At 47.8% G+C, this 27,231-nt stretch overlaps 1 protein-coding gene across 1 annotated transcript in view; it reads right to left on the bottom strand.

Annotated features, from left to right (window-relative positions):
• The window catches only part of LOC146813670 (solute carrier family 22 member 7-like), a 255,518-nt gene that overhangs the window by 189,069 nt on the left and 39,218 nt on the right, over positions 1–27,231 (bottom strand). The window contains exon 2 of the mRNA XM_085609483.1: positions 19,937–20,040. Coding sequence (XP_085465609.1) covers positions 19,937–20,040 — 104 coding nt within the window. The remainder of the gene's footprint in view (positions 1–19,936; positions 20,041–27,231) is intronic.

Raw genomic sequence — 27,231 nt, 5'->3', positions numbered from 1 at the left:
CTGCAAAAGAATTGCCAGGTGTTGTTGCATCAAAATTGCAGAAGGAGGTGGCGGAAGGCAGGATAGTTGGCCCTTTTGAACTCTGGCATGTTCCTAACCTGATCATATCGCCTTTGGGAGAGGTGCCCAAGAAAGAGCTGGGGGAGTTCAGGCTGATCCGTCATTTGTCCTGGCCGGAAGGGAAGTCTGTGAATGATTTCATTGCCGAGGAGGAGTCCAGGGTTTTATATGCTTCTGTTGACGATGCAACCAGTTTGGTGCGGATGTGCGGGCAGGGCGTAGAATTGGCCAAGTGTGACATCAAGTCGGCCTTTCGCCTCCTGCTCATACACCGGCGGACTTCTCGTTGTTGGGGATGCAGTTTGAGGGTGCCATCTTTGTGGACAAGGTTTTGCCCATGGGTTGTGCCATTTCCTGTACGTTATTTGAGGCATTCAGCTCCTTTTTGCAGTGGGCATTCATGAACAGGAGTGGTCATCGTGCGGTATCTCATTACTTGGACGATTATCTGTTCATCAGGAGAGCTCAGTCTGGTGGGTGTGAGAGAGCTCTTAGGCAATTTCAGATTCTGGTGCAGGATTTCGGGGTTCCATTGGCTTCTGAGAAAACAGCTGGGCCCAGCTGCAGATTGACATTCTTGGGCATTGAGTTGGACTTGGTCGGATGGGTGGCCAGGTTACCAGAACAGAAGGTGACAGACATGCAGGCTTTCCTGCTGCACGTGATTGGTGAGAAAAAGATCGATTTGCTGTTGGTGCAGCGACTCCTGGGTTTCCTGAACTTTGCGTGCAGGGTGGTGCGTGCTGGGAGGACTTTCTGCAGACGTTTCGCCATGGCCATGTCTGGTGCGGTACTTCCACATCACAGGGTCCGGATCTCGTTGGGGGTCAGGGCGGACCTTCAGGTGTGGCAGATGTTCCTGTCGGACTTCAATGGTGTATCACTGGAGTTGCTGCAGGAGGTTGAAAAGATAAGTTTGGAAGCGAATGGAAGAAGGGAGGAGATTGCTGGAGTGTGGGAATGGATGATGGATGAAAGACATGACGTTTGGGATTGTTGATAAGTTATTGATGGTTTTGGTTAATTGTTGTTGTCAACCCTGCCCTAATAAATGGCCTTTTACGCTAACATTCAGCGTTGGAGTGGTTATTGCGCGATGCAGCTGGGGCTGGAGGAGGGGAGAGCGGGCTGGGGCTGGAGGAGGGCAGAGCGAGTTGAGGCTGGAGGAGGGTAGTGCGGCCCCCGGGGGAAGTAGAGTCGGTAGACCAGTCTTCCCCCGGGGTGTTCGCGCGAGACCATAGGACAGGGCTGAGTTTAGGGTTAGGGGATTGGGTTAGGGGTCGGGCTAGGATTAGGGTATAAGGAGGGCAGGGGAGGAGTTTTCAGCCTCTTCCTGCCCTCAGCGCCATTAGGGGAGGGTCATAGTTAAAAAGTTGAGCCACCCTACATGTTACAGGAGTGGGAAACGGTTAATTACCCGGAATAGTGTGCCAGTTTAGGAAGGGTTGAAGGTTGGTGCTAGCAGTGCTGTGGAGGGGTGGGGAGTCTACGACGGGCATACTCCCCCCCCCCCCCGGAAGGGGGATACAGGTGCATGATGGGGGTGCAGGATGCAAGAGTGCGATGACTGGAGTTGCTGCAGGAGGTTGAAAAGATAAGTGTGGAAGTGAATGGAAGAAGGGAGGAGATCGCTGAGTGAAGCGGGAGAGAGTAACTGGAGTGTGGGAATGGATGATGGATGAAAGACATGACGTTTGGGATTGTTGATAAGTTATTGATGGGTTTGGTTAATTGTTGTTGTCAACCCTGTCCTAATAAATGGCCTTTTAAGCTAACATTCAGCGTTGGAGTGGTTATTGCGCGAAGCAGCTGGGGCTGGAGGAGGCCAGAGCGGGTTGGGGCTGGAGGAGGGGCACCCTGTGACAGTCACTAGACTCCGTGCCGGCGAGAGAGGAGGCGCTGGAACAGCTACGGGGCACGAGCGAAGAGTTCTCAGCCAGTTGGGTGTGTTTGCTTCTGTTGTAATGCTGAATTGTTTTGCTCATCATGAAAAAAGATTGTATGTAGCCAGGGCAGGGCCATCACCCACAGTGAGGTGGCAAGGGGAAACCCTGACAATGTTCAAATGCCTGGGATGAGGGAGCAACATGAACACATACATGTGTGGACATTGAATGTAAATCGGCTGGGTAACAAGATCAAACGCACCCTGGTCTGACAACATATTAAACGCCATTTCCATGAAGTTTTATTGATACTGGAGGCAAATCATAAGGGTAATCACTATAGGGCTTTGGACCGATTCAGCTATAAACTTCTGGCCCATGCTGGTTTTCTCAGCGGACTCCCAGGGAGTGACCATCCTGATTAAGAACTCACTCCCATTTGTGATGACCAAGGTGTGGTGGGACGTCAAGGGTTGTTACATGACCCTTATGGGCCCCTGGAAGGGCTGCTCTTTCAATTTATGTGCCCTGTATGTACCGCTCAGGCTCCATGCTGCAGTTTTTCCTAAACTTGGTGCCCAGTACTTGGAGATCCCAGTTGGGACATTAATGTTAGGGGGAGATATGAACGTGGTAATGGATCCTGACCTGGATAGAATGGGGCGGTGAGAGGACGTCCAGGTGGGGGGACCCTCCTCGCCTTTGTGTCAGCAATGGGGGTGGTAGATTTGTGGAGAACTCTCAATCCTCACCAGACCGAGTACACGTTCTACTCTGCTCCCCATGGATCCTTTTCACTCCTTGACTACCTCTTCACACATCACACTCTCGTTGGAAATTTCGAGAGCACTTGACTCTATGCAAGGGGTATCTCGGACCACTCCCCTGTGGGAGTTACAGTCAGGGGCCCAATTGTGAATGTGGCAACCTTCCGCAGACTTGACCCTTGGTACCTGCAGGATAATGAGATAAAAGACAAATTGTGCACAGTGGCGGAGTTATATTTAATGGAAAACCAGGGTTCAGTGCCCTCCGCATGTACCCTCTGGGAGATCTTCAAAACAGTGATCCATGGCCAGGTCCAAGCTCTGATCGGAGGAAAGGGAGGCAGTGGTAGAATACAAGACCGTAGAACAGGACATCCTCACCCTTCAGGCAAGAGTTACAGAGGGAGGGGGGACAGATGTATGACACAGGCTGCTGCTACACCAACACGATCTATGAGTCCTGGCGGAGAATGTAGCTAGGTCCTATGCTCTGGCTACGCAACGCCAACTTTATGACATCGGAGATAAGGCCTACAGATTATTATTAATATTATTTATTTAATTTTCCCTAGTGGTCATCACTCAAAATCCCTCTCTCCCGGCCCCACTGCTCTTACCTGTAGCGGCTGGATAGAACGTGGGTGGTGGAAGTTAGAGATAAGCAGGGAGCCCTCCAAACAAAGAGCTCTGCCATGGCAGACACACTTGCATCCCATTATGTCAATTTAAATATGCCAGTGAGTCTCAGAACAGGTGTTGATTGCAAAGAGTTCCTATGGGAATTCTCCCTACGGCACTTCCTGGTGAGGTGGTGGGGCCTTGGTGGTGGACCCTGCGGTGGACGAAATAGAAACAACCATCAGAGCCCTGCAGTCCGAAATGTGGTGGGGCCTACCGGGCTGCCAGTGGAACTATTGAAAAGTGTGTCCAGCAAAATAGCCCCACCGATGCTGGATATGTTTAGAGAGGCAAGAGAGATCGGACCCTTACTAGAAGATCAGCACACCACCACAATTGTAGTAATTCACAAGACTGGCAGACCAGTGGAGGAATGCAGCTCCTATAGGCCAATCTCTCGCCTGAATGTCGAGGCGAAGGTCCTGGCCAAGTTCTTGGTGAAGGAAGCGGGTTCTCTATATACTGGAGTAGTAATAGTACACAGGCACTTGCATGATATTGGGAGATGCATTTGATAGGCAAAGTTTGTGGGTGTTGACCTCTTTAGTTAAACTACTTTGGTTAATATCCTATACACAGAGGGCACAGGACTCACCAATACTCTTTATATAATTGTAGATGAAATAGAAGGCACTATACCACCCAACACCCATTTCCAAACTTTTCCGGATGCTGGTTCTTCGATGACATCATACACTACGAGTGATAAGGAATTGATGATTCATCCAAGTGAGAGCCCTTTTTATAAAATTCCATGTTACGTAATTAGGACTGTGAATAGCCCTGGGCAATTAGTAGGCCGGGTACAGATAAAGTACTTGCAAAAACAACAACAATTGATGGACAGAATGTAGAACAATGTCATACATTCACCCCAGTACAGAGATCTGGGCCTAAATCCATCGTTTTTTTGCTCACCATGCCATTCCAGTTTGAACCCAGCCATATGCAAATCAGTCATGACCCTGTGCCCCATGGGAACAGTCCAGCCCGAACTGCCAAGCCAGGTCCTCCCTGGACTGGAAACAGGCATCCTAGGACCGGTTTCGGGCTTTCAGCCATCGTCAGCCAGGATAGCTTGATTCCAGTGGCATGGAGAGCACGGGACTCAAGCCTGGCTGAAGACGGCTGAAATGCCAGAAACCGGTCCTAGGATGCTTGTTTCCAGTCCAGGGAAGGCATGGCTTGGCAGTTCGGGCTGGACTGTTCCCATGAGGCACAGGGTCAGACTGATTTGCATATGGCCATGTCTGAACTGGGGTGGCAGAGTGGGCTAAAGAACGGTGATGGATCAAACCCAGATCTGTTGACTGGGTGTGAGTGTTTGATTGGTTCTGATGCTCCGTCCATCACCACCCCCTTTTGTACCGCTTTGTTCGCCGTAAGTTGGCAGGGTATGCTCAGACGTTGAGTCCCTTGCTCACTTTGCCACTGGAGTCAAGCTATCCTGGCTGAAGACGACTGATAGCCAGAAACCGGTCCTAGGATGCTTGATTCCGGTCCAGGGAAGACATGGCTTGGCAGTTCGGGCTGGACTGTTCCCATGAGGCACAGGGTCAAGACTGATTTGCATATGGCCATGTCTGAACTGGGGTGGCGTAGTGGGCAAAAGAACGATGGATTTAATCCAGATCTCTTGACTGGGGGAGAATGTCTGCATTGTCAGCATTCCGTCCATCATTTGTTTGTTGTAACACAGATAAAGTACTTGTCATGATGGACATTAAATCACTAGAAATTTGTTTTCATAGTATGAGTGTATACAAAACAATTGTTTAAAGAAAAATGTATATAGGTAGGGAGTTTTGTGTAATTTGTTTTCTAGCGCTTGAAGATTGATGTAATAGGTAAAAGTATTGTGTTTCTAGATAAACTTGCGCTGTTCTTCCACAATAAAGTTGTGTCTATTCATCATCAGCTTGACTCTGACTCCTTCCTTCAAGACAACCTCATCTTCCCTAACACTCAGCTATCTAAACAGGTCAATATCGCCTCCCCAAGCCCTCTCATCCGTCGAGTCTTGTCAAATCAAGGCCAGGCTCCCACTTGATTTGACCTCTCTTCAATGTTTACTGGGAACTATCAAGTCCGGCTCCCCAGTTGATCCTCTCCCTCCATCTAAGCTCAGACTTTTGGATGAGTCAGTCAAAATTACTTTATTGGGTTATTATTAAAAACCATAAAAGCATGTTAAAAATAATCATCAACATTACAAGATTAAAAAGAATTATTACATAAAATCATCCATGGATGAGTCTGCCCTTGGAGTGATTCGTACTCTCTTCAATTCCTCTTTAAATCATGGACAGGTGCCTCAAAATTGGTAACACGCTCTTGTGCTCCCTTTGCTGAAAAAGACCGGCCTGGACCCCCTCAGTTGGTCAAATTACCGGCCCATATCTCTTCTTTCAACCTTATCCAAAGTACTGGTAAGACTCATCCATTCTCAACTGTCCGCACATGCGACATTGCACAAATTATTTCAACCGTCGCATTTTCGTTCTGGTCATAGCACCCAATCAGCTCTGCTTGGGGTGACGGAGGATCTCAGGCAGCAGCTTGACAGGGGCGGAATGGCAGCGCTCATCCTGTTGGATTTGAGCGCAGCCCTCAACACAGTCGCGCATTCCATCCTGGTGGATCACCCTGAAGGTGTGGCCTTGCAGTGGCTGACCTCTTTTCTAGAGGATGTCTCATTCAGGTCTTCTCACATACAACTAAATCAAACTCGGTAGCCTTAACATCAGAAGTACCGCAGGGCTAGATTCTGAGTCCTCTGCTTTTTAACCTCTTTGTTTGCCCTCTGGCGGACATCGCAGAAAAATCTGGGTTGACCATCTTCTCTTACGTAGATGGTACTCAGATCATTTTCTCTCTTTCATCTGCGCAGCATCAGGACCCCTCACTGCTCCAGCTTGGACTGCGTAATATTTTCTTGTGGATGTCTAGGAATGCTTTAAAGCTGAACGGCTCTAAGGCTGAGGTTCTCATCCTGGGGAGCAATCCCGAACTCTGGGGAGCTAGCCATTGGCCCGCCTCTTTGGGACCTTTACCTGCTTCGGTCACGAAGGTTTTGAACTTTGATTTTACCGTTGATAGTAGGCTTTCTCTTGGAGCCCAAGTGTCTGGAGTCACCGGAGCTTGTTTTGCGGTCCTCAAGTGGCTAAAAGAAATCCTTTGGTTAATTCCACCTGCAGCACAAAGAACCATATTGCAGGCTTTGGTGATCTCCAGACTTGACTATGGCAAAGTACTGTACTTGGGTGCGGGCAAGGCTTCTTCTTTGCCATCTTCAACTCATTCAAAATGCTGCCGCACATGCCCGCTTTTTCAGTTGGCTCGCCACGCCTGTGTCTCTCCTCTGCTCCATCAACTCCACTACCTCAAGGCAAACAAATGTATTGAGTTCAGGAGCCTATGTTATATGTTTTGAGTTCAGCATGGCTTGGCACCCTCATACATTCAAAGCCTTGTCAAGCCTTGTCCAGCCTTACCTACCCTTCCGCCAATTGAGATCGACCAGCCTTTCTCTTTTTTCAGTTCCTCGAGTACGGCAGACCCGTATAAGAGGTCGCTCATTCTCTTACCTTGGACCCAAACTGTGGAATTCTCTTCCTTTGGAACTTAGGATCTGACAGTCTCTTTTAGCCTTCTGTAAAAAGCTAAAGACCTTACTTTATAGTAAGGTTTAATTCCTCTCCTCCAACCCAGCTGCAACCTCACTCGTCCTGCTCAGCGCCGGGAAACACTGTTGAATAGCTGTGCGCTTTATACATCTTTTAAATAAATCTTCAATAAAGGTGGGTTTTAACATACGTACAAGACTCCTGAGGAATTTAATTGAACTTCTATAATGGACACATTTGCTACAGCATTTTCCTTTTTCTGTGGAGCATCAAGGACAACTGAATTATCTCCCTTGGGGTGAAGGAGTCACTCCCCTGCATTTGCAGGCACCGTAACGCAACTGACCGGTCTGCTGATCCTGAACTCCTGCAGACTCCGTTGGCTCCAGCAACACAGGAGGTAGGCTCCTACATCCCTTGAGGTTTAGCTGTCCTGTCACCAAGTTTGAGGCAAGTATCCCTTGTAGGGACTACATAACTTGAACCCCTGTGCACTGCGTACTTTTGCAAGCGCATATGCTTGTTGGCGTTCCCCAAGTGCATTGGGCTATTTATAGCCCCAACCTCTGCGCACACTTCATACAAAGGACTTTGGGCTCCTTGCACTCTGTGCCCTGCAAGCTATAACTTTGTGAAACTGCTATCGGTGCTCTTGCGACTCCTGTGCCTTCAGCCTGTAGGTCCACTTGAGGGACAACACTGCTTTTCTTGGGCTCCCCTGGTTGCTCCAGGCCTGCCCTGACCCCCCTTGCTGTGGTGAGTCCCCTGGTCCTTGCTGGGCCAGACTGTAACTTTCTTTGACCTTCAACGTGGGTTGCCGCTGCCAAGGCTTGTTGATGCTCCCGCCGGACACCGATCCCTCAGGACTCTATATCCTTCATGGGACAGCTCCTATCTTGCTCCTGGTTGTCCTCGACGTCTCCTGGTCCCTCCAGCTGTAGAGTCAAGGTTTCCTTCTTCACACCTGAAGCACCCGACATCAGTGGGCATTCGTCTACCGAGCCTCTGGTCACTTCTGAGTGACCCAGACTCTGTCCCCTCTGCTTTCAGGTTCCTTCCATTAAGAATCCACCAGACAATTTTCTTCTTTCCAGCAGTGGCATTTCTTTGAAGACTCCCATTGGGAACAACAGCGGTTCCCAATGCCACTTCAGACCTATGCACCCAGCATCCCTGGGATAGGTAACACTGGTACTTCAGTATCCACGGGTGGGGTGGATCTCGAACCTTCTAAGTTCCAAACGGTTTCTTCGTAATGAATTGAACGTAGCACGCAGTTGTGTTCTCACACTGCAACCGTCCTCTGTGGGGTCTCTACTTACTCACCTTTGGTAGTTCCTTGGGGTCCCAGCAATTCTACATCCTCTAGACACTGTCTTGACTCAAGTCGTGGTTCTTATACCACTATTTTAGTATATGGTTTGGTCTCCCTCTGGAGCCCACTGTGTATAAATGCTACTTACGATTGCTTCTGTGCTACAGTATTGTGTGCTTTGTGTTTATCTGCGTGCAGCAGATACTGTGAGGTATTTAAGGTGTGTTATTACAAGAAATATAATTTCTCCAGTATTTGGGGTGGCTTTCATAGATTCACATGCTTGAATATTCCCCGTCGTCGAAGTGGGAGTCCCACGGTATATATAAAAAGCAATAAGTATCATGTATATATATATACATACATAACCACATAAGAGTATATACATACCCAATAAACTTTATATATATATAGTTCAAATAACATATCAAGTTAAAATACCATAGGATAGCATTGAGACATAAGAAAGCATTGAGAAAAAGAATCACTTTACTGACATATCACTGTCATTTTATAGTCCAAACTCCAGCCAATCAGGCGCTAGCACCCTCTAGAACCTTCTCCTCAGAGGCTCAGACCCTCAGATTTTCTACCGCACGTCGTGTGAAGGGAGTCTCCCTGAGCTCTGCTTAGTTCTTGATCTGGTTTGAGGTTTTTTGTCTCTCATCATGTCTACAAGTAAGAAATCTCTTTTCCGTCCATGTTCATATTGCGGAAAGTCAAGACTTTTCTCTGAGGATCCCCATGAGAAATGTATTTATTGTCTGTATCCTGATCATAAGGTGGCCAACTGTAAGATCTGCAGAACCTTCTCTCAAAAAACTTTGAAAGATAGAGAAGGTCGCCTTTTAATATGGCTTCAAAAACTAAAGGAGACAGATAACCCCCTTTCTGAGGTGGAGAGTGCAGCCTCTATCAAGACAGCAGTCTCTTCAAAGCGTGGAAGTGTCCAGGACTTGCCATCTCCTTTTCTAAAAAAGAAGAGACTTCATCTTGAGGAAGTGTCTACAGGCCAAGTCTCTGTTACCACGCCAGCGCCCCCGAGACTCAGCTCTCAGGCGTCTATGACTCCGTCAGTACATGTTTCCAGTCAGAAACGTTCAAAACCGTCGACGGCTCCTCCGTCGACGAGATCGGCTACTTCATCAGCCTCGTCGACGACCGTGACGACGGTATCGAGCAGATATCCTTCGTCGACGACGATGACTTCGTCGACGTCTTCACCGTCGACGGTAGTATGTGTTTCCCTGAAAACTATCTCGTCGACGATACCACTCACCTCTTCGTCGACGACTGGGAAGCTGGAGCTTCCGTCGACGTCTACAACTCCGTCGACGATGGTTAAAAAGAAGAAGAGGAAGTCTTCATCGTCGACGACAGCCTCGTCGACGGCAGCCACCCCGTCGACGGCAGCCACCCCGTCGACGGCAGCCACCCTGTCGACGGCAGCCTCCTCGTCGACGGCAGCCTCCTCGTCGACAGCAGCCTCCTCGTCGACGGCAGCTTCCTCGTCGACGGCAGCTCCGTCGTCGACTACTTCGTCGACGATCGCCTCGACGACGGTGGGGTCAAATTTTGCGACAATGCCATTGGTGCCAATGTCAACGCCAGCACCGGGGTCTGTGGACGGCTCCTTGCTGCTACGTCGTAAGGCTGTACTAGACCCAGTTATGTTACCACCGGGACCTCGACCACCCCGTCAACTATTTCCTTCGGGGGATGAGGACGATTCTGATTCGGATGAGGACGATCAGTCTGCTTTTCGGGATGCTCATAGTCCCTCTGAGCTCCCTATAAAGTGCCAAGACTTTGAGGAGGATGAATACTATGATCAGGAACAAGAGCAACATCCCCCTGCTCCGGTTCCTATGGTGCAGCTTCCTGTGCGGCGTATTTCCAACCTCCAATACATGTTGGAAGATTATAATCGTCGCTTTCCAGCATCCTCTCAAAGTTCTCCACGTGAAGCGCCATCTGAGGTTCCACCTCCTCCTATATTGCCGACGATACCTACGCCCTCCACACCTGCACTGCCTTCCAATGCAGCGGATGATAATATGGATAATCTAGATACGGAAGAGGGTGAGCTTCCGGAGGACGACTCTATGGCGGACTGGGATGACTACCAAATCAATTCGCCCGCATCACCGCCAAGGTCGCCAGTCAACTCTCCACCTGTCGACATAACAGGGTTCCATCAGCTGATGGAAAGAGCAGCGCAACGCTTTCACCTTCCCATGGTGGTTAGGGAAGAGGACTGTTTCTTGTACGATTTCAAGTCCCAGCCTCAGAAACAAGTACGAGCTGTGCCCATTATAGACCTCATATGGAATGAAGGTATAAAGTTAATGAAAACGCCTAATTCTATTCCGGCGGTGCTCCCACGCCTGGAGAAAAAGTACAAAGCTCCGGATTCTTCCCCAGCCTGCTTGGTGTCTCAACCTAAGCCGGACTCAGTGATTACACAAGCGGCACAGCGCCGCTCCAAAAATCCATCATCTCCAATGTCGGCGCCTCCGGATTGCGACGGCCGTCGCCTGGATGCCATCGGCAAGAAGTTCTCAACCATGGCGTCAACAACGGTCCGGGCTGCGAATTCTTTGGCAATCCTCGGCCGTTACGATAGACAGATGTGGTCGGACTTGGCTGCTCTGGTCAAGCTTATACCGGAAGATTCTAGAGCGGAAGCTCAAAAGATCCTGCAAGAGGGTGAGAGGGCGTCATCCGAGATCATTGACTGCTCTGTTGACATCGCATCCACCGATTTCCGTCAATTGGCGGGAGCAGCTGTCCTAAGAAGACAGGGTTGGCTTCGATCAACCTCATTTCGGCAAAAGGTCCAGGCTAAGATTTTGGACATGCCGTATGACGGAGAGTCATTATTCGGCCAGCATGTGGAAGATGCTTTGCAAACCATAAAAAAGGACACGGATACGGCTCGTTCCCTCGGCACTCTTCAGTTTAGGAAGCAGCCCTTTCGAGGTGCGCGCGGCCGCGGCACCTCCTCATCTTTTCGTGGGTCCTCTTCCCAGTACCGCTCCTACAACCAAGGGCAACAGCGGTACTCTTCACAACCACAGCAGTCCTACAGACAGCAAGCTGGCAAATCATATAGAGGGAAGTCAAATTACAGGGGGAATTCAACCAAAAAACAGTGACTGTGTACGGCAGAAGTTCCCTTTTCCCAGTTGTCCTCTAGTTCCTGTTGGAGGAAAAATCTCCCAGTTCTTTTCAACTTGGTCCTCAATCACTTCGGACCGCTGGGTTCTGGATATTATTTCAAGGGGCCACGCCCTAGAGTTTGTGAAGGTTCCTCCACGCACCCCTCCATCCGGACCTCCTCCCGCCCATCTCAAAGAACTTTTCAATCAGATCCAGATAATGTTAAACAAGGGTGCCATCGAAGTGGTTCCGAAATATCAAAGAGGGTTGGGGTTCTATTCCCGTTTTTTCCTCATACTAAAGAAATCAGGGGAGTGGCGTCCCATCCTCGATCTAAGGTTGCTCAACAAATTTCTCAAGACCCAGTCCTTCCGAATGCTCACATTAAAGGACATCCTCCAATTCTTCTCTCAGGAGGATTTCATGACAACGACCGATCTGCAGGATGCATATTTCCATGTGCCCATTCTGCCACGCCACAGGAAATACCTACGATTTCGAGTGGGTCACAAAGATTACCAATTCAAAGTCCTACCCTTCGGACTCTGCTCAGCCCCACGGGTCTTTACAAAATTCCTGGCCCCGGTGGTGGCTCATTTACGGCAAGCGGGTATTCAAATATACCCTTACCTGGACGATTGTCTCATCAAATCTCAATCCTCCCACCAGGCGGCCCTCGATACCCAGCGCTGTCTCGATCTGTTCCAGTCCCTGGGTTTGTCGATCAATGTGCGAAAATCTCAACTCACACCGACTACGTGCAAGACCTTTCTCGGCGCTTCTATCAATACGAGCACAGCCATGGCTTTCGCTTCAGCAGAGCGTCAAGAACGGATTCAACAGCTTGCAAGCTCCATCGCAGCAAAGCAGTCAGTTTCAGTCCGCACATTGAAATCCTTTCTGGGAATGGCGTCCTCATGCATCGCTTTGATCCCTCATTGCAGACTAAAGAGTCGTATCATTCAGGAGGAATTAGACAAGCAGTGGCGCCAGGTTTCCGGTTCCTTCAACGATCAGCTCGTGGTGTCACCCCGCATGGCTCAAGCGCTGCATTGGTGGACCCGTCCTGCCAACATCGCAGCAGGAACCTCTTTTCTGTTGACCACCCCAGAACTCGTCCTTACCACGGACGCATCCATGGAGGGTTGGGGCGCACATTTTCAAGATCTATCCGTCAAGGGCCAATGGTCAGCGGCTCAGCGTTGCTGGCACAACAACAGATTGGAACTGATGGCCATTTTCTTGGCGTTGAAATCCTTCCGCCTCCAGTTCCAGGGGAAGTCAGTCCTCATTCAGACGGACAACACCACTTGCATGCACTACCTGAACAAACAGGGCGGGACAAGATCTCCACTGCTCTCCCGTCTGGCGCAGAGGATTTGGAGTTGGGCCATACTCCATCAGATAACGTTACAGGCAATTCATCTGCCCGGCATTTCCAATACTCTGGCGGATGCACTCAGTCGGTCAGCATCATCAACCCACGAGTGGGAGTTACATCAACCAACTCTGGAATTTGTCTTCAACCTCTGGGGTCACCAGACAATCGACCTCTTCGCAACCCCTCAGAATACAAAATGCCGGTCCTACGCAAGCTGGTTTCCCCACAAAGGGTCGTGCGGAAATGCCCTTTCGATCAATTGGTACGGGATATTTGCGTGCGCTTTTCCTCCGATTCCTCTGATTCCGCGAGTGTTGCGGAAGATGAGACAACAACCGTGCCATGTACTCCTCATAGCTCCACGGTGGCCTCGTCAAGCATGGTTTTCGGAGTTGCTTCTCCTATCCCAATGCGAGCCCATCCTTCTTCACCTGAAGCCGGATCTGCTGACAATGAACAATGGTCGGATATGCCATCCGAATCCCAGCTCTCTCAGCTTGTCGGCTTGGAACCTGAGCACCTTGAATTTGCTCATTTGAACATTCCTCCAGCCTGCAGGGAGGTGTTAGCTAAAGCAAGAGCTCCTTCCACAGGGAAAACGTATAAGCTTAAATGGAAGCAATTTTGTCTTTGGTGTGCTTCCGCCCACATACATCCTGTGCACGCTCCCCCAGAACACATTCTGCCGTTCTTCCTACAACTAGCGCAGTCTGGATTATCGCACTCTACCTTAAAGGTCTTTCTAGCGGCAATATCTCGCTTCCGACAAGACGGCTCGTCCTCTCTCTATTCATCCAGAGTCATACAGCAATTTTTCAAGGGTCTCTTCCGAATGTTCCCGCCCATCCGGCGTCCTCCACCCACGTGGCGCCTGAACATCGTGCTGGCTCAGCTCATGAAGGCGCCCTTCGAACCTATCCACTCAGCGGATGTCAAATTTTTAACTTGGAAAGTGGCCCTCCTCCTTGCTCTGACCTCTTCCCGCAGAGTCAGTGACATTCAAGCCTTTACAATAAAACCTCCGTTCCTTCAATTCAGATTGGACTGTGTCATTCTCCGCACTAATCCGGTTTTTATACCTAAAGTGCCATCCGATTTCCATCTTAACGAACCGGTGCTCTTAAAAACTTTTTTCCCGCATCCACAAACTCCGGCGGAGCAAAGCTTACACTCTCTGGACTTGAAGAGATGTCTTAAATTCTACATTAGCAGAACTCAATCCTTTCGCAAATCTGACCAGTTGTTTGTGGCCTACGGGCGTGCTTGCAAAGGACAATCGGTCACCAAACCCACGATTGCCCGTTGGGTTTCATCAGCAATCTCTTTTTGCCATCAAAGGGCTGGTAAGCCTCTGTCTTCGAGAGTGAGAGCTCATTCAACGAGGGCTATATCATCTTCCACTGCCCTGTTCGCTGGTGTGCCCATCCATCAGATATGCCGGGCGGCTACGTGGTCCAGCAGGCACACGTTTACGAAGCACTACTGTCTGGAATCCATTAATGAAGCAGACACGGCTGTGGGACAGGCAGTTCTACGGAATCTGTTTAAATAAGGTGAGCCTCTGCTACTTCCCTCCTCCTGGGATATTCTTAATTGCGTTCTAAATACATTGTCATTGTATTTCATGCAATATCAATACGGCTTGGTCAGCCGAATACTGTTTACTGCTTACTATTCTATTCAAGCATGTGAATCTATGAAAGACACCCCAAATACTGGAGAAGAACAAATGTTACTTACCTGTAAACTGTGGTTCTCCAGTATTGGTGTCTTTCCTAGAGTCACATGCGACCCACGCTCCTCCCCTCAGAGGCTCTCCTCTTTTCCTTGACTCTTTGTTACTCTCGTGCTCGAAAATCTGCGGGCCTGAGCCTCTGAGGAGAAGGTTCTAGAGGGTGCTAGCGCCTGATTGGCTAGAGTTTGGACTATAAAATGACAGTGATATGTCAGTAAAGTGATTCTTTTTCTCAATGCTTTCTTATGTCTTAATGCTATCCTATGGTATTTTAACTTGATATGTTATTTGAACTATATATATATAAAGTTTATTGGGTATGTATATACTCTTATGTGGTTATGTATGTATATATATATATATACATGATACTTATTGCTTTTTATATATACCGTGGGACTCCCACTTCGACGACGGGGAATATTCAAGCATGTGAATCTATGAAAGACACCAATACTGGAGAACCACAGTTTACAGGTAAGTAACATTTGTTCGTATGGTTCTCCTTTCATTTAATCAATACTATAAGGTTGCATTCTGGTAAAACAAGATGCTTAACTTTCCTTCAAGACTAAGCCTGAAGGCTGCTCTCCACAGCTACCACTTGGATAGCTTTCAAAGGTTATCTTTGACCACTTAAAATACCATAAGGGTTGTTTGGACTGGCGCAAGGTGCCCGCTTTAACTAGTGTACATCATATACCAGGCCAACTTCTCACAGACATCGAATGACCCACACTGCTATCATATAGTTTCTGCTGATTTAAAATATGCCTACCTCTGTCCTTTTCTGTCTGGATAGCTAGGGAATTTAACACTATCACCCATTCACTGTCCCAAATCTGTCCTTGAAGACTCGCAGCCAAGTGAGCCACGCATGCATCTAATGCAGGACACCTTCTGGTGTAAACATATTTTTCCAAAGTGGAAAGTTGAGCCCTCTTTCTAGGAGCATCGACTGGTACCAGGTACTGCAGGGATCACAGATCAACCTTGTCTGCCAGTTTTACCACTCAGTGGAGCAGCAAGGGTGCCTCTGGTCTCTGTGTCCCTGATCCCAGTTCGGGTATAAACATGCAATCGTCTGACTGCACTGGGGCAATCATACCTTTCGGGGCCACTGCACCTGCTGCACCAATGATAGCTACTCCCTAGTTGCCAATGTACCAAACTAGTGTTGTGTTATGAGCCTGTCCAGAAACAAATAACTTTTCCTAGGAGTATAGAAGTTATAAAAGAAATGTGTTTGAAGATCCTTAAAATGGGCATTGTACGCCCCCAATTTCTCTGTTTATCTACTAGCATGAAATATTCTTAAATAAGTGCATATTAAATATTTTAAAAGTGCTAAATTTGACCTCTAATAAATAAACAAGCATTGGAAATGCAATCGGTCTCGCATTAGTTTGCGTGAGAGTAATTGGGATTGTAAATGGCAATGTATTTTTCTTATGTGCTATGGAGTGTATGTATGTGGTGTGTAGTGGAACTATATGGGTTGGACTTGGTTAGTTAGTTGTGGAATTGTGTGGTGTGGAATTGTGTGAAAACTAGTCTATTACATAAAGCGTTCACTAGTAATGGACATACGTGAGTTCATAAATACTGAATCCGACCGTTAACATAGTTAGGCAGCGTGTATTAATCTGATACAGTGTAATTATCTCACTTAAACCGCCCTGGACATCTCAGTTCTATGGGTCTTGCAAAGTAAGAGCAACCAACACATGCATAAGTGTAAAGCAAGTCGTGTCACAGTGAAACTCAGGCCCTAAGAACTCACTGAGTTGTTGCCGGCCCACCAAGCAGCAGCTTAGTTGATGGCAAAATAAGCATGGATAACAGAAAGTCACCCTGTCAAGGCCAGCATGCCGCACGCGTGTGAGCAGACCTCATTACAAGAAAATGAGAACGTCGGGATAAAGTCGCCCCCTTTTTGCAGCGTTTTGCGTACGTGATCACGTACTGTAAACACAGATAGTACTACAAAGTGACTAAACATCCTCCCACAATTCACACGATTGCAGAGGACAAAAACTATTGGCAATGCTATATTTCTGGCATTTAAATGCGAGACCTATGGTATTGCAAACAAGCGGCCACCATTGTCCCGACTGCCTCGAAAGTGGAAGCGGGCATGGCCCGCTGAATGTAAGCAAAGCACGTTGTCGTGCCTAACGTAGGAAAAACTCAATAAATAAAATAGTACACGTACTTTGTAACAGCCAAGTAAAGGGGCCAGTACCCATGGGAGGTTCCAAATGAAGACAAGGTTGTACTAAGGAGGGACTAACAATCCTATTCATGAATCCGAAGGCAGCATTTACGAAAGACATTGACACAAGCCAATGAAAAATATCGGCGGAGAGTGGGTGCTGCTTCTCTCCCATACCCTACCACAGCAGTCTCACAGAGCGAGTAGCGTGTGCGCGCTGCCGCTAGGCTTGACTTAAAAATGTACATGCACTGTAACAATGTTTGCAGGACCGCAGTCAATATGACTCCCACCAATATAAGCACTTTCCACTATGGTAGTATGTTTGGAGTTGCAATGGTAAAAATGACCTTCCTCAATTATAAGCACTTTCCCCAATGAATGTAGCACTAAATGTAGAAATGTAAATATGCCCCCCCCCCCAAATATTAGCACTTTGACCTTAAAAAGCAACAAATCCCATGACCACATTAAAGTATAGATATTTGTATATTTATATTGTTTGTAAGTTTGGAATTAAAAGTCCATTTTTGAAATTTTGTGATTTTTTACTTTACAATTAATTTATAGAGGTTTGAAACTTGACTCATATAATAAAGGCATCCAGGTGAGGAAAGCACTACAATGCCATGCTAATTGCCGAGTCGATTGAGCAGCGCATGGAATGATGGGTGGAATTAAACCTACATCTGTGGTAATTGCTCTAGACTGCATTCTAGGCTGCATGTTGTCCCACTGTGTTTCACCTCATTAGCGCCAATACAGATAGGGCCAGCTACATGCAGATGAGTGTCGGACCCTCCCCCCAAGAGGCTGTCCAGCTCGAGCTGCCAGGTACAAGCACTTCCAGGCTGCTCCAGACCTTGCAAGGCTTCATTCAAGTTTGCCCTGGATGCCGAGGGCAAAGGCTTTTGTTAAAGCTTGAAAACAAATGCATCTATGCATGTTATGAGCTTGTTTGCCACGTCAGCATGATTACTGAAAACAACATGAGATGGTGTAAAATGAGAGCATCACCTTTTTATCTCCAAGAATTACACATTAAAAGTAGAAGATGTAATCGGACATAAAAACTCCACAAATAGCACGGACGCGTCAACAGTTTTATAATCTTAAACCAGCCTTTGGTCATTTGCTCTGGTGTGTGGCTTGGGGTTACGACGCGTTTAGACTGCATTCTATTCTGCCAGGGAAATGTTTATACTTTTAACACCAAACAGTGTGCGATCTTTGAAACCGGATTATGTTATGTCTACTGCAAAATCCCCTCAAAGTGAGCTTTTAACGCTCGACTTGGTGTGGAGATGTCAAACACGATCAGCCTGAGCCTACCCGCGGATTTTAAATCGCAAGTTTTAATTTTGCATTCAAGTTCTTGCGTAATAAATAGATAGCGAAGAAACACTGCATGGAGTGGAGGGCTTTCATTGGTCTACAGAGTCACTGTGGCCCCTTTCGACAAATGGAGGTGATTTGCTGCAAGAATTGCTCACCTTATTTTGGTGTTTGCTAAGCTTGTGAATCATATGTGTTTTTCACGCGTGCTCCTTTTCTTCCCTGCAGTGCTATGTTAAAAAAATTAACGCAAGGTTACATAAACTATATTCAATAAATCTTATGCTGTCCAGGTTCTCATGGCTTTCCTTTTCAACTGTAAAAGTGAACTACACAATGAGTCAGGAATTCGGCGTGCAGAAGGAGCTTGCAGTGATGCCAGCTTTTCCCAAAGCGCCCCTGAGCCGCGCGCCAAGAGGCCGCCGAGGCACTGGTAAAAGCTGCTAATTATTCGACGCTCAGGGGGAGGCAACAGGTGGGAGCGATGTTTTACAATCTGAATCTTTCATACACAGTATTATGTTTCTTTTGGCTGGCCTGCGTCGGCTGTGGCTGTTCTCATAAACAGAGGAGCACAGAAAGTGGATCTATCTCGGAGACCTCGCAGCTCCAGCCAGGAACCAGCTGGTGGGACCTGTGCAGGGTACAAGTGCTAAACAAGCATTGGCAATGCAATAGGACTCGCATTACGCAAAACCTATTGCATTGAAAACTGGAGTGCGGGCGGGTGCGAGAAGGCACCAGCACGACCGGGAGTGCGCGGGAGGGGGGAAGAAAGTAGTCTGTGAAGTAAAGGGGCCAGTAGCCATGGAAGGATACAAATGACTGACATGGCTGTCATGGGGAGGGACTAACAAGTTTAAAACCAATCAGAAGGCAGCATTTACCTAACCCAATGAAGAAGGTGGGCCGGAGAGTGGGTGGAGCTTCCACGAAGCTACCACACTATAGTGTATACTACATGCCTCGCAACACGATGGCAGCGCATTCGCGCTGCAACGCTAGGAGAGACCTAATAAAGGGCATGTTAAGTGGATGCAGTCAACGCATGAAATGTGTCTGTACTCTCATGGTTTTTATTGCTTTGCATTTTCAAGAGGGGGTGTTGTCTGTCCAGAGTTCGATCCATACTACTACTTGTATATAGTTTCAGCTATAAACATTGCTATTGTAACTGACAAAAGCAAGTTTCAAACCTAGGCCTATAAAGAATTAGAACTGTGCGGTTTGTATGAATGTATCTTGTGCTGTAGTGTGATCTCCTCAGAAATCCAAGTGTCTCTTCATTCTATGTGATTAAATTAGACATAGTCTATATCCCTTGGCCATTTCATAACTTACTCAAACCTGACCTCAAATTTCGAACTGCAGAAGAATGTGCTAGTTTGTGGACCTTAGATTAAGGAAAATGAGGTTCACCCAGATTTTTGCTGAATTATCATTCAGTTGATCCATCAAGTTAGATCGCGTGCTAAGACATCACCCACTCACTCATGATCAGCTAGTATTGTGCGAGTAGGCTGCAGTTAACAACCGCCCCCTCGTTGAATTATCAGTGCTTACACTGACACCAGCCACCACACCACCATCTCCTGAACTTCTGTAGACTCAGCTTCCATCCTCAGATCTTCTGAGCTGTGGCAGAAGGAAGAGACCAGAGGGCCTTCAAGAGCGGACTCCTCCATGTACAACACCTACCTTCAGCATGGGAAGGACCTGAACCACAAAGACGAAGGTACACAAGCAAATCATGGAAAAAACAAATGCACACTGTACCTGTCTGACAAGTAACCAAACAAAATGGCTCCCACCATGACCCCGATGAAGAAGAAGGTGGCTGATGCTTGATTGAGGCGTTTCTGCTCGCATACGAGGTCCCACTGAAAGAGAGAGGCAGGAACAAGTGTTAGTCGCTGATATCAGTCAGAGAGTGTTCATGCTGTGCTGGTTAGTACCAAATGCCCTTTGAAGACCCTGCATTGGTAGATCTCTTTCCCTCCAAGCGTTCATGCATTAGAGCAAGCACAGTGCCTCCCTCTACTCGTTCGCTAGGATGGGTTATCTCTGAAAAGATCGGCTCATGTCCCACAGGTTAACACACAGTGGAGAACAAACCCAGTCCACATGCGGCATGTTAATACTTGTACAAAGAGCTCTATAGGATTTACACTCAAACATGACTGGTGTTAGCCATGAATCTGCCCACTGCCTTCCTGCAGTGCTCTTCTGAGTGTCAACTGGACCCATGAGGACAGTGTGACTTTTCTACTCCCATAAAATGATACATGGTTATCAGACCAACTCCAAATGGAATAATTATCCAATTACTTATAGCATAAAGATGTGAGTGTTTAAGCGTTTGGCCCATGCGTTTCATAGTGACTGTATATGGCAAATATCCACTGACAATGATAATAATGCCACTTCTCCAGACCCAATGAATCTTGATGTTGGGTGGCCAGATCTTCCAGGAAGAGGTGTGGCGCAGCGGCCAGGGCGACTGACTCCGGAGTCCGGGGATCACGGTTCGATCCTCGGCGCCGGCGGCAGATTAGCCTAGCACCATGTGACTCTGGGCAATAGCTTGCTTAATGTTCCCGACGGCCCCCAGCGCCTAGAGACCCTTACGGGTGATTGTTCGCGCTTTACAAATGTGGATTATTATTATTATATTATTATTTTCCATTGGAAAGAATGTGATAGGGTGCAGAAATCATAGCTAATCCCTACGTAGTCGCCTTGCCTCCTGTGTATGCAGCCCCCATTCTTCCAAGCCTTAAGTGAGATGAAGTTGACACAACTTCATGCCACTGAAGAAATATCATCTCCATTCTGATCCAAGGTGTAGCATCCTTACAGCCATCCCATACTCTGCACCTCTTTGACAACACCAGGAAGACTCACGCATTCTCAGATCAAGACCAGGAGTCAGATCACTGGCTTCAGAAAGACCACCTGCTCTTCACCCAACCACAATGACTTTACAATGACTATAGGATCCTATCCCGTTCATGTGCTTCACAGCGCTGCCTGAAAATACAACTTAGGAAGTCACAGACATTGCTTTTTGTGATCCCTTGTGTGACATCACAAAGGAGAGTGATTTTGGGCATTGGGAACATCACTGTTTCCCTGTTAGAAGATGGATGAGTGAAAGGGTGGATGTGAGGCTGGATGAGTCAGTGAAAGGGTGGATGGATGAGAAAAAGGATGGATGGATGAGTGAAGGAGTAAAAGGGTGGTGGATGAGAGAAGGGATGGATGGATGAGTGAGGGAGGGAGTGAAAGGGTGGATGGATTAGAGAAAGGATGGATGGATGAGTGAGGGAGGGAGTGAAAGGGTGGATTGGTGAAATAAAGGATGGATGGATGAGTGAGGGAGTGGAAGGGTGGATGGATGAGAGAAAGGGTGGATCGATGAGAGGAAGGATGTATGAGTGAAAGGATGGATGAGAGATAGGGTCAATGGATTGATTCATGAATGGATGAGTAGATGGATGGGTGGATGAAAGGATAGATGGCTAAATGAAAGAGGGATGTCACAGACATTGCTTTTTGTGATCCCTTGTGTGACATCACAAAGGAGAGTGAGTCCTCAGAGACCACTGGATACGCCCTTCAATCATACACCGTATGTTCTGACCACATGTGGCCACAGGCTACGCCCTGTGCTCTTAAACAAGCCCTCAGAGACCTCTTGGTACGTCCTTCCATCATACACCGCATGTAGGATGACCAACCATCCATATATCTGACGGACCGTCCGTAATTTGGATCTCGCATCCGTTGTCCGTGATGATCCCTTTTACTGACACCTTTTGTCTGTAATTTTGGGCATTGGGAACATCACTGTTTCCCTGTTAGAAGCCTCAGCTCCATGATGGGGCCGCCTCGCAGTCCTCTGAGCACAAGAGTAGCCCCACCTCAGCCATTGACATTCTGTCTGCAGCTGATTGCCACATCCAGAATGACAATGGGCCAGTCTGTGCTCTTACTGCATGTGTGGGCCTCATCCAGCCTGGTCTAGGGCAAGACATTCAGTCAGGTGGAAGAAATGAACAAAAACGCCCCTGCTGCTAGGTGACAATGCAGTTCATGAAAAGGTGGTGAAACAAGTTTTTAAAAAAGGGTTATAGGTCTTTCACTGTCTCATCATTTTAAAACTGATGCATTTTCAATGTTATATTCAACAAAGCCATGGTTGTTGCTTTTTTTATTTTATGCAACTAGCAACCATTGACAAAGCCAATAGTTCTGGCTTGTAGGTGTAACACTACTTATTGTTTTATATATCTGGATGCAATAAAAGATGCAGCAAATTACCAGTCGGGCGGCACACTATACTAAGCACAGATTTTTAGCTTTGGTGTTTTAAGCCATGCGCTTAATTACATCGGACACCTCCTTTGGAGAGACCCCTCAGTTTTTTTTATTCCACCTAAAGCCCTGGAAACAACACCAGGTCACAGTGGCGCTATGCATCATGCATGACTCATGACTCACTTTTTCGGATTGTCTATGTACAGGGGCATAGTGAGCCCTCCCCTGCCTCACCCCTTGCTTTAGGAACTACAGCAGGGGTGAAGTTCTTGATGGACCTCTTCTCATATTTAAGGTGGAAACAGTGTGTAAGTGAAGTGATGGGTGGATGGCTGGATGGATTAGTGAAATGGTGAATGGATTAATGAAAGGGCGAATGGATGGATAATGAGAGAAATGATGGACAGATGAGTGAGTGGAAGGATGGATGAGAGAAAAGGTAAATAGATGGATGTATGGGTGGAAGGGTAGATGGATGGGTAAAAGGATGGATGGATGAGTCGATGGATAGATGAAGGAAAGGGTGGATGACAGGCGAGTGAATGGGTAGATGAATGAGTGAACTGATGTATGGATTGATGAATTGATAAGTGAAAGGGTGAATGGATGGATGAGTGAAAGGGTGGATGTGAGGCTGGATGAGTCAGTGAAAGGGTGGATGGATGAGAAAAAGGATGGATGGATGAGTGAAGGAGTAAAAGGGTGGTGGATGAGAGAAGGGATAGATGGATGAGTGAGGGAGGGAGTGAAAGGGTGGATGGATTAGAGAAAGGATGGATGGATGAGTGAGGGAGGGAGTGAAAGGGTGGATGGGTGAAATAAAGGATGGATGGATGAGTGAGGGAGTGAAAGGGTGGATGGATGAGAGAAAGGGTGGATCGATGAGAGGAAGGATGTATGAGTGAAAGGATGGATGAGAGATAGGGTCAATGGATTGATTCATGAATGGATGAGTAGATGGATGGGTGGATGAAAGGATAGATGGCTAAATGAAAGAGGGATGGAGAGAGAAAGGGAGGATGGATGGATGACTGAAAGGGTGGAAGGATGAGTGACTGGGTGGATGAATGAGTAAGTGAAAGGATGTCTGGATGAGTGAAAGGGTAGATGGCTGGATGGATGAGTGAATGGATGGATGAGTGGAAGAGTGGATGGATGAGTGTACGGATGGATAAGGTAAAAGGATGAATGGAGGGATGGATGAGTCAAAGGGCGGATGGAGGGATGGATGAGTGGAATGATGGATGGATGGATGTAAGGATAGATGATGGATAGGTTTGCAAATGGTTGAATATGGACATGGATGGGCACACAGATGGAAGGACAGAATAAATGGTGAATGACTGAATATTGGATGAAAGTATGATTACACATTGTAACCCCCATTATCTTAAGTACATTTCTTATACATTGACTTTCACGTTTATATGAGTCATTGTCTCTATGTAATATGTGTGTGATGTAACGCACCCGACACCCTGTCCTACTTACTTGGGATGAGTAGCACTATAGAAGAAATGAAATACACATGAGAGAGGGTCTAGGTGAAGAGGACGGTCACCATTGGAGGGTGGGAGCAAGGCCGGACTGGCTGGACCGGTCATCGGACGCTTCCCTTGGAGGCTGGAAAGGGGGGCGGTGGTTTTGTTACCACAAAAAGACCTGCACATTTTCTCAAACCTGGGCGCAAACTGAAAAACCATGAAGTACACAATCGTCTGAACCTAATATACACTTCTTTTCACTTGCACTTAAGTGGTTGTCTATTTACTAACTTATATACTATTGCACGACCTCTTCTGATGTGTCTGTAAAACTTACCTTTTGCCCTGAATTTTGACCTCCTGTCCTGAATCTTTGTCCTAAATGTTGATCCTTTGTCCTGAATGTTTACACTCACCATCTTGAATTTGCACCCATGCCAGTTGGTCACCCTAACCGCATGATCTGACCACAACATGTGGCCACAGGCTACCTCTGTGCTCAAGCCTGATGGCATCAGTGCCACTGGGCACGCCATCTAGGCACAGGTCCTGTTCAAAGGACACAGTGTGTGCCAGGTTCATTGGGCATGGCCACTTCGTCTGACCGCTTGGCCCACTGGACCTGTGGTCAATGGCCACTGGCCCGAAGCGCTTGTTTCCAGTTTGAGGGCTTCAGGGAGGTTCATAGACTCAGCAGCGCGTTTATTGTGAAGTTTACATTAGTGAAACTGATGTGTGCACTGCCTCTCATACGTCAGCAGAGTCTATGCTAAAGGGATGTGTGCACTGCCTCTCATACGTCAGCAGAGTCTATGCTAAAGGGATGTGTGCACTGCCTCTCATACGTCAGCAGAGTCCATGCTCAAGGGATGTGTGCACTGCTTCTCATACGTCAGCAGTGTCCATGCTCAAGGGATGTGTGCACTGCCTCTCATACGTCAGCAGAGTCTATGCTAAAGGGATGTGTGCACTGCCTCTCATACGTCAGCAGAGTCTATGCAAAAGGGATGTGTGCACTGCCTCTCATACGTCAGCAGAGTCCATGCTCAAGGGATGTGTGCACTGCCTCTCATACGTCAGCAGAGTCTATGCTAAAGGGATGTGTACACTGCCTCTCATACTTCAGCAGAGTCTATGCTAAAGGGATGTGTGCACTGACTCTCATACGTCAGCAGAGTCTATGCTAAAGGGATGTGTGCACTGCTTCTCATACGTCAGCAGAGTCCATGCTCAAGGGATGTGTGCACTGCTTCTCATACGTCAGCAGAGTCCATGCTCAAGGGATGTGTGCACTGCTTCTCATTCGTCAGCAGAGTCCATGCTCAAGGGATGTGTGCACTGCTTCTCATACGTCAGCAGAGTCCATGCTCAAGGGATGTGTGCACTGCTTCTCATACGTCAGCAGAGTCGATGCTCAAGGGATGTGTGCACTGCTTCTCATACGTCAGCAGAGTCCATGCTCCAGGGATGTGTGCACTGCCTCTCATACGTCAGCAGAGTCTATGCTAAAGGGGTGTGTGCACTGCCTCTCATACGTCAGCAGAGTCTATGCTAAAGGGATGTGTGCACTGCCTCTCATACGTCAGCAGAGTCTATGCTAAAGGGATGTGTGCACTGCTTCTCATACGTCAGCAGAGTCCATGCTCAAGGGATGTGTGCACTGCTTCTCATACGTCAGCAGAGTCCATACTCAAGGGATGTGTGCACTGCTTCTCATACGTCAGCAGAGTCCATGCTCAAGGGATGTGTGCACTGCTTCTCATACGTCAGCAGAGTCCATGCTCAAGGGATGTGTGCACTGTTTCTCATACGTCAGCAGAGTCCATGCTCAAGGGATGTGTGAACTGCCTCTCATACGTCAGCAGAGTCTATGCTAAAGGGGTGTGTGCACTGCCTCTCATACGTCAGCAGAGTCTATGCTCAAGGGATGTGTGCACTGCTTCTCATACGTTAGCAGTGTCCATGCTCAAGGGATGTGTGCACTGCCTCTCATACGTCAGCAGAGTCCATGCTCAAGGGATGTGTGCACTGCTTCTCACACGTCAGCAGAGTCCATGCTCAAGGGATGTGTGCACTGCTTCTCATACGTCAGCAGAGTCCATGCTAAAGGGATTTGTGCACTGCTTCTCATACGTCAGCAGAGTCCATGCTCAAGGGATGTGTGCACTGCTTCTCATACGTCAGCAGAGTCCATGCTCAAGGGATGTGTGCACTGCTTCTCATACGTCAGCAGTGTCCATGCTCAAGGGATGTGTGCACTGCTTCTCATTCGTCAGCAGAGTCCATGCTCAAGGGATGTGTGCACTGCTTCTCATACGTCAGCAGAGTCCATGCTCAAGGGATGTGTGCACTGCTTCTCATACGTCAGCAGAGTCCATGCTCAAGGGATGTGTGCACTGTTTCTCATACGTCAGCAGAGTCCATGCTCAAGGGATGTGTGAACTGCCTCTCATACGTCAGCAGAGTCTATGCTCAAGGGATGTGTGCACTGCCTCTCATACGTCAGCAGAGTCCATGCTCAAGGGATGTGTGCACTGCTTCTCATACGTCAGCAGAGTCCATGCTCAAGGGATGTGTGCACTGCTTCTCATACGTCAGCAGAGTCCATGCTCAAGGGATGTGTGCACTGCTTCTCATACGTCAGCAGAGTCCATGCTCAAGGGATGTGTGCACTGCTTCTCATACGTCAGCAGAGTCCATGCTCAAGGGATGTGTGCACTGCTTCTCATACGTCAGCAGTGTCCATGCTCAAGGGATGTGTGCACTGCTTCTCATACATCAACAGAGTCCATGCTCAAGGGATGTGTGCACTGTTTCTCATACGTCAGCAGAGTCCATGCTCAAGGGATGTGTGCACTGCTTCTCATACGTCAGCAGAGTCCATGCTCAAGGGATGTGTGCACTGCTTCTCATACGTCAGCAGTGTCCATGCTCAAGGGATGTGTGCACTGCCTCTCATACGTCAGCAGAGTCTATGCTAAAGGGATGTGTGCACTGCCTCTCATACGTCAGCAGAGTCCATGCTCAAGGGATGTGTGCACTGTTTCTCATACGTCAGCAGAGTCCATGCTCAAGGGATGTTTGAACTGCCTCTCATACGTCAGCAGAGTCTATGCTAAAGGGGTGTGTGCACTGCCTCTCATACGTCAGCAGAGTCTATGCTCAAGGGATGTGTGCACTGCCTCTCATACGTTAGCAGTGTCCATGCTCAAGGGATGTGTGCACTGCCTCTCATACGTCAGCAGAGTCTATGCTAAAGGGATTTGT

This window comes from Triturus cristatus, chromosome 6 (genome assembly GCF_964204655.1).
Source record: "Triturus cristatus chromosome 6, aTriCri1.1, whole genome shotgun sequence".
NCBI lineage: Eukaryota > Metazoa > Chordata > Amphibia > Caudata > Salamandridae > Triturus > Triturus cristatus.
The sequence above is the reverse complement of the archived record's forward strand: the minus strand, read 5'-3'. Positions and strand labels throughout refer to the sequence as shown.